Raw genomic sequence first — 7,890 nt, 5'->3', positions numbered from 1 at the left:
AAATATTTTCATTGGAAGATGCTTGTTCTAAAAACCATGGAAATCGACTATCTCCCTGTTACCATCACATCGTCTTTGTCTTATATCCACCAGCTTTCATTTTAAATTCCACCAAACTGTTTTTTTTGTTACGATATGAGTCACATCCTCTGCTTTCACTTCCCAAACATCACTTCTGTGTGAGGTCCTTAAAATATACTTGCATTACTTAAATTTTGAGCAGTAACACTTGACAAAGCATGCTTGACTAATGAAAGAAAATAGCCACAAATGGAGGTAATACTTCATGTGGCTCAGTGCTGTATGAATATTTATGCTGAATGTAAGATTAATACATCAATAGAGGGATTTGTGTTATTAGCTAAAACTTTAAACAACCAGTTACTGACAGCAAAAGCCGGCTCAATTAGAAAAACATGCATCTGAGAGGTAAAAAAGTGAAAAGGGAAATCCCTTCTTCCTCCCCTGAGGTGTGGGTGGATTTGATAGAGAGAGAGAGAGAGAGTCTGGAGCCGCCACCCTGCTTTTCCTGCAGAGCTGAGAGAAAGACAGCTGCTGATGCTGAAGGACAAAAACAGCTGGCCCTCAGAGCTGCGCGACGTCCAGCTGCAGTTTCTGAGAAACACACAAACACTGCTGATAAAACAGGAAGGATTGCCTCACATCTGTCTCATTTCTGAGATAAAACCCAGATTCTTTGCTATAATTTAGTTTGATAGAAACAGTGTGTGTTCAATCAGACTTTCTTAGAGGGCAAAGTTTCCCCGTCTGCATCGTCTTTAATTTGACCCATCTGAGACCTTGTGTGAAAATCTGTCATTCATATGAGGCGTTTTCTTGGAAAGAAACACTTTTTCAAAAAAAAACAAGAAGTCTGTAAACTCGGACATACTTTGTATTTACATGTTGAGCGAAGTCTTGTGTTCGGGACCTCGGGGTCATTGAGGAAGGAAACCGGACCACACAGCACCACATAAACCCAGACGATCAGTCAGCTTATTGTCCAAACTACTCATGGAAAATGTTAGTTTACTCCAGAGCAGAAATACTGCTCCACTGATACTATCGTTCAAGTTCTCCGCTAGATTGGAGCGCTGATTTCTTAAACGTCAGAGTTATGTCGCTGCCGTTGTTCGGCTGTGTCCGCGGCTGATCGGGTATTTGGCTGCTTGTGTTCGGCTTCCTCCCTGTGAGAGCAGACATGAGCTTGGAGCGGTAGTGATCCCCCGCCAGGAAGTACAGGATGGGGTCGATGCAGCTGTTGACGCTCGCCAGCGGCCGCGTGATTTTGTAGGTGAAGTTCACGATGTTGAGGAACTCGCAGTCGAGCTCCAGCAGGCGGGAGGCGTAGTAGAGGGTCCGCGTGACGTGGAACGGGACGAAGCTCACGGCGAACACCACCAGCACCACGATGATGAGCTTGATGGACTTCTTGCGCGAGGCGGCGGCGGCCTGCCGGCTGCCGGACAGGCCCTGCCTGGGCCGGCACAGGGCCCGCGCCATCAGGCAGTAGCACGCCACGATGACCGTGAAGGGGACGCCGAACAGAAGCACCATGACCACGGAGCTGTAGGTCACGTACTGGCCGAAGGCCCCCTGGCGGGTGGTGTCGTGGCAGAGCGTGTCGTTGTCCCTGCTGGACGTGGTGACGAAGACGAGGTTGGGGACGAGGCACACGGTCACCACGCCCCACACCATCCCGCACGCCAGGTGGGCGTGGCGGGGCTTCAGCAGCGTCAGCGCCTTGATGGGGTGGCAGATCCCGAAGTAGCGGTGCACGCTGATGCAGGTGAGGAAGAGGATGCTGCAGTAGAGGTTGGCGTAGAAGAGGAAGCGCACGATTTTGCAGGCAGCCACGCCGAAGGGCCAGTCGCTGCGGTTGGCGTAGTAGTAGATGAGCGTGGGCAGGGAGAGGACGTACAGGAAGTCCGACAGGGCCAGGTGGAACATGAACACCGTGCTCGGGTTCCACGGACGCATCTTGAGGAACAGCGTCAGAGCCGCCGCGTTGAGCACGAAGCCGACCACGAACACCAGGCTGTAGGACACCGGCAGCAGGATGTATTTGAACTCCTCATCGAAGCGACAGCTGGAGTTGAAGACGGAGGTGGAGGCGGACGCTGTCGACTGGTTGTACGTGCTCGGGTTGCTGATGAGCTTCTCCATACTTGCTTCACCTGCAGATATCAAAACCTACACAGGAAAGACAAACATTGTACGTTATTCAGGGGGATCAAACACTGCTGTCGGGGTCAGCACTCAGGGCTCACTGACCCCAGGTTAAATTTAGGGATCAGGGTTTCTCTGTTTGCCATTCATCCCTATAAAAGGCTGGGTTTTCATCAAGTACTCTGGTTTCCTACTGTCAAAGGAGGTGCTTTGTAAGTTATCTGGTGACTTTAATCTGCACACAGGTTTCATTGAGTTCAGTGCCTGCTGGGATCAGATCCAGCCCCCTGCCAGTAGGAGCTGGAGAGAATGAGTAAAAGGAAGGGTGCGTAAATAGCTGTAGAAAACAATCTGTGGCTCATTGAATATGTTAAACGGTTAGTAGTAAAACACTGTCAAACTGAATTATTACAGCTTGATCCTCCCCACCATTTGTCTTCAACGTTACAAGACTTCAATTTTATCATCACTTGCACCTGTTCCACCACTGCAAAAGAAGCATTTCAGTGTAATATCAGCAAACTGTGAAGGCTGATCTTAAAAAAAAAAAAAAAAAAAAAATGAGGTAAGAAATAATTCCAGGAGTTTTATGGATCATGGCTTTCCTGTGTTCAGACTTATTTGAAGAGGATGCGTGGCCTTTGTTGGTCTCTGAAAGAGTGAAATTGAAAATGATGGGTATGACAAGTTGCAACAGGAGAAACATGTCTAATCACGACTGGTTACATTGTGGCAAGGCATTTGATGATTATAGGTAGATCTTTTATAAAGACAAGACTTCAGCAGAGCGCCTGGCGGAGACAACCAGTGTGGACGGTGACTCAGAAGAAAGCACACAAACAGCACTTGTGGCTGGCTGTGTATTAACTATGATTATTTTACCATTTTCATTCCTCATCATTTTACTTTCCTACAAATACTGTATAAGTTCATGAAACCCGCATTTTAGGTTAAATTTTTGATAACTGTCAAAAAAATGAAAGGAAAAATGTTGGATGAAGCACCCCACTGAATTCCCCCTCTTCTGCACCCCCCACCGCGCCTCTGGTGTTGGTGATGGTGTGTGTATGTGTGTGTGTGAAAGATGGTGAAGTTGACAGTGTTTTAATCCCTCTGAGAGTATTGAGCGCAAACAGAAACTTGGGTGTATCTTGTTTGCCAAACTTCTGTGCTGAGCCCGGACTGAATGAGCTCCTATCTTTGGTCGATCTTTCACTTCAGTTTATTTTCAGAGCGGAGAAAAAAAGAAAAAAAAAAAAAAAAACGACCCCGCTGCTGCCGCCGCTACTCACCCCGCCACGGTCCAGCTCGTTGTGATCCAGGTCCCCGCAGATCCTGATCAGACCTTCAGTCTTCCTCGTTTCACTCGTCTTGATCCAGTCGGAGTTCTTCTCGTGTTGTTTGTTTCTCTCCCGTCCGGCTGGCGCGCATTACAGACACGCGCTCCGAGTTGTGTTGAGCGCGGCTGGAGTCCACGGCAGCGCAGCGCAGCACGCAGAGCGCAGGACGCACAGGACGCACAGCACCGCGCGCGCCGGAGCACTGAGAGGTGGAAAATGGGAAGTCACTCTGCTGAGTGGAGCAAAGTGCACTGCGAGTCCTAAGACACTTTCACTTCATTAACCTAAATGGAAACGTATGAAACACTCACTGACCTAAATAACGACCTGCACGGTGTAAAGAGAAATACTTTCATGTTGGTACATAAGAGGGTAATAACAGCAAATTGGACTTTCAAAGGTTTTTGAAATTACAAAATAAGGACTTTCCTAATACATATGTCTATTCCCACTATTGGTGTGGATCCCTGTGGTATGGGTGTAGTTGTCAAAGTGGTACATTTCTGGAACAAAATGAAATTGCACAGATCTTCTTGGTCATATTTGTTTGTTTGTTTGTCAAATAAAGGGTGAACTGCTACCAGTGACTATGTCCAGTACTTTTGGGTGATGGGAGCCATCAGCTGATTGTGCTGAGCAAATAATGGATCCTTACTAGGGCCTAGTGTTGGGGTTAGGGGGCATGCCATATTGAAGACTGTACAAGTACCTGTGTGACCACTAGACTGTGACCATTGCACATTTTCTTTTGTATTGATATAATTTGTAGCCTGATCGCACTTCGCAGGCTACAGATCTCGCTGAACATTAACTTTTATTGAGCAATTAAAGGTCAGTCTTTGGTAACTTCCTCATTTCTTCCAGTTTCCATAATGACAAAAAACATGTTTGACAGTTTCAGAAAACAAAAGTAAAAGTTGTTCTGAACACAAATGCAGACGTTGCTTGAGTCTTTTTTCTGAACATGATCATGGGTGGTACTTGAATTGAACATATGAAATTATATTCTTTGATATACTCTTTAGTGCAAGAGCAGTATCTTTCTTTTCAAAACACATGGATCTGAAAAACATTCAATTAGGCAACCTTTTGTTTTTGTAAATATATACTATAAAGTACATGGTTTGTTCAGGACTATGATGGTATACTCTACAAAACTCCATTTAACTCAGATTTACTGAGTTCACGATGTCAGAAATGGTGAAAGATGGAGTATTTTGGTGTATTGCATCATTGATATTTTCAATGAAGAGGATGCTATTTTCTCATTTCTGCTGAATTTTGTTTTTGACTGAGCAGTTTTGAAATATCCCTGAACAGTATATTGAGCAATTTATAAAAAAAAAAAACTTTGTTCTATTTATGTCCTATTTATCATTGCTTTAAATTGTAGGTTCTTATCTTCATTTTTATATCAGAGACTACCTTTATCTCTCCAATTTTATCATAGCTTTTTACTTATCCTTGCTTCAGTATTTGTGAATGGTGGAAAACTGAACACTTGTTTGTTTATCATCACTCGGTCAAGTACCTGTCTGTCACATTCACTGTGTGCTTTGTTTTGTTGTGGCACACCAAATGCAATTAAACTAACCTTGACCTGTTTTAACAACGTGGATTAACACAATAAACAGGTTGTTCTCTCAACACGTGTTTCTTTTTCCTGGTATGATATCAGCTTGATAAAGATATCAGCATTAATTTTGTATTCATTAACTTTCATGCACACCTTTTTTTCTGTTGTTTTTAAAATGGATTTTCAAAAAGTCTGTGTGGATCACTTGTAAAGTTGACAAAAGTCCAGTATACCTGCACCTGTAAAACTAGAAGGCTTTGATATTTGGAATAATTTCCTGGAAATTTTGAGGATTATATATTGTGCCCCTTCATTCTGTGTCACAGTATTCTTCCATTTTCCCTCTTTACACACTCACATTGTTTGGTCTTTGAGATGTATCTCATGTCCATGACAATGGTCAACACTGAAACGGTATAGATACTAATATTTGCTCAGCTGTACGGTCGTCTATATGTGGATGATGCAAAGCGACAGTCTGTCTGTGGAGTTGTGATGGACCGACCTGCGATCTTTGTCACCTGGCTACAGACGCTCAGATCATAACATCTGATCATAAATGAATTAAACAAGACGTGCAGCATGTAAAAGCAAACTGAGAGGAGTGTTTACTTAATGAGTAACTACGAACTACAGTTTGAATCAGGCATGTCCACAAATAGCATCATGACAGAAATCATTTGGACCCGTTAAAATCCACACAGATGCACATTAAGAAGGAAATTATTGCATCAAGCTGAGGTTGGAATCGCCATTACAACTCATGGAAGGAAACCAGATGCTCAGATTCTTACCCTAATTTGTTTTGCTGTGAGATTACTGCTGTAACCAGTGCAACAAACATCCTCTCACCACCATGGACAGATGAACTGAAAAACATCCCACCCTCCCTCCTGGCCTGTCCATACTCCAAATCCTACATGAGGAAATAAACCTCTTCACCTCATCCAAAGATACAAGAGTGTGTGTGTGTTAGTTTCTTGGTGATGTGTGTTTTTGTGTGAATGCGTCGGTACTCTTGGCGCCTCTGCGGTTTCGACTAATGTGGAATGTGAGTGGGCTCTGGACAAAGCATGTTCTTCATCAAAAAAAACCCACCGAGAGAGACGGGTGAAAGCATTTACACCAACACACACGGACTGCATGTTTACACACATGGCAAACTCTGATCAAGTTATTCATCCGTTTGTAAACTGACTCTTTACTGACTTCTTAAATAACATACACTGAAAGAGCATTAGATGAGAGGAGCGACAACAGTGTGTGAACAGTAAAGATAACCTCAGCCTTGAGGCGGGAAGCGAGGAAATAAAGCTTTCCTCAGGCCAAAGATAACAAAATTCCACAGGTTTTAAAAGGTCATTTATCAAAATCTTGAATCCGCATAGAATTAAAACAACTCATTGTTTCACGCTATATCACTGGGTGTAGTGTTTCCTGACGTCTCTCTGTTTCCTCATGAGGTTGACAGGCACACGCCTTAATAAAACACTGAGCGAGCAAGTAGTACATTTATTCTGCCTGCATTGACTGAGTAGATTAATGTACATGTTCTCTACTTTGAGCAAGAAACCCGATTCATGTGTCGGCCATTCCTCGTGTGATTTTATTCAACATAAATCGATGAAATCACATATTTTTGCACATCAAAGTGAACAAATTCAATGAATGTACTGTTGTGTGAAATATACCTTTAATAAATCTTGCGTCGGGATTCATTTGCTGCTCTCAGCTCTCGTCCACATGTTGTCGGGACTCAGTGACTCAGTGGTCATTGACACATCCTTGCTGTTTGCCTTAATAAGTAACTGAATACCACAAAACACAGTCACAGCCTGAGAGGAATATTTAGAAGCTGTTTTAGGATCAGCTCGATGGTGGCATCATTCCTCCCTGCCGCAGTCTCTTATTACACTCTGCAAAAACCAGCTGAAAATTACAACTCGCACGTCTGCAGGTGCGCCTGACATTTCTAACAAACTCCTGTATTTTGTAACATATTAAGAACTTTTTTTTTTTTGTACTATTAATGTTCTTATTCCTGCTGCAGGACATTATTAGGCTATGATGGGTCTATATAAGAAAAAACCAGAATGAAATGTGATGTCAATTTTCTGCAAACAGTGAAAATAAAGACAATAGAGATTTTTCACTGCAACAGTAAACAGTGACAGGATTCTGCGGATTAATCTTTAGTGATGACAGATCTCGAGTCAACTTGACATTCTGCCTCTTTTCATGTGACCTGATCACTACGGAATTCACCAGTGGATGTAAGGAGAGGCACAGATACGAATGTAGTGAGTACGTCCATCATGCACTTGTGCTTCTATATCTAAGTGTATTTTTCCAGGGGTGAATTTAGGTGGCATATAAAAAATAAGTTCCACAGTGATTCTGAAATAAGCTGACTTAATGAAAGCCTGTGAAAACAAGGTAATATGAGTGATCGTATTTTGTTCCTGTAGTCACTCCTGTCTGTTTATATTTTTTCCATCGGTATTTGCAATGTTTTCGGGAAGAAAAAAAAAGAAAAATAGAATAATGATGTAACGTCTTTACTCACAAACACATACAACTGTACAGCATATTGTATGAAATGTACATAAAGTTTACAAGTAAGAAGGGCGCTGTGTGAAGGCATCTCAAGTGATTTCTTAAAGTTTTTGAGACATGAACTTCAGACGTTCGTCCTAAATGACGCCATGGAAAGGTGGACAGCTGTAGATCACTCTCTGTATCGTGAGGTCAAGCCTCCTTCTCATTATGTAATTTTTGTCTTCTTAAAGCTTTCACACACAAAGA

General features: G+C 43.0%; 1 protein-coding gene across 2 annotated transcripts; it reads right to left on the bottom strand.

The window, feature by feature from the left end:
* Positions 1-471: 471 nt before the first annotated feature.
* LOC115399731 (P2Y purinoceptor 4) lies at positions 472-3,632 on the bottom strand. 2 transcript variants are annotated; one of them, XM_030107275.1, is made up of 2 exons: positions 3,462-3,632; positions 472-2,193 (listed from the first exon to the last, which is right to left on the bottom strand). In XM_030107275.1, exon 2 carries the CDS (start codon positions 2,164-2,166, stop codon positions 1,063-1,065), a length of 1,104 nt encoding a protein of 367 aa, XP_029963135.1. In that variant the 5' UTR covers positions 2,167-2,193; positions 3,462-3,632; the 3' UTR covers positions 472-1,062. The 2 variants fall into 2 exon arrangements, with proteins under 2 accessions (XP_029963135.1, XP_029963140.1); XM_030107280.1 differs by lacking the exon at positions 3,462-3,632 and adding an exon at positions 2,260-2,440.
* Between the last annotated feature and the right edge of the window lie 4,258 nt (positions 3,633-7,890).

The sequence above is a fragment of the Salarias fasciatus genome, chromosome 2, assembly GCF_902148845.1.
Source record: "Salarias fasciatus chromosome 2, fSalaFa1.1, whole genome shotgun sequence".
NCBI lineage: Eukaryota > Metazoa > Chordata > Actinopteri > Blenniiformes > Blenniidae > Salarias > Salarias fasciatus.
Note: the sequence above shows the minus strand (reverse complement) of the source record. Positions and strands in the feature narration are given on the sequence as shown.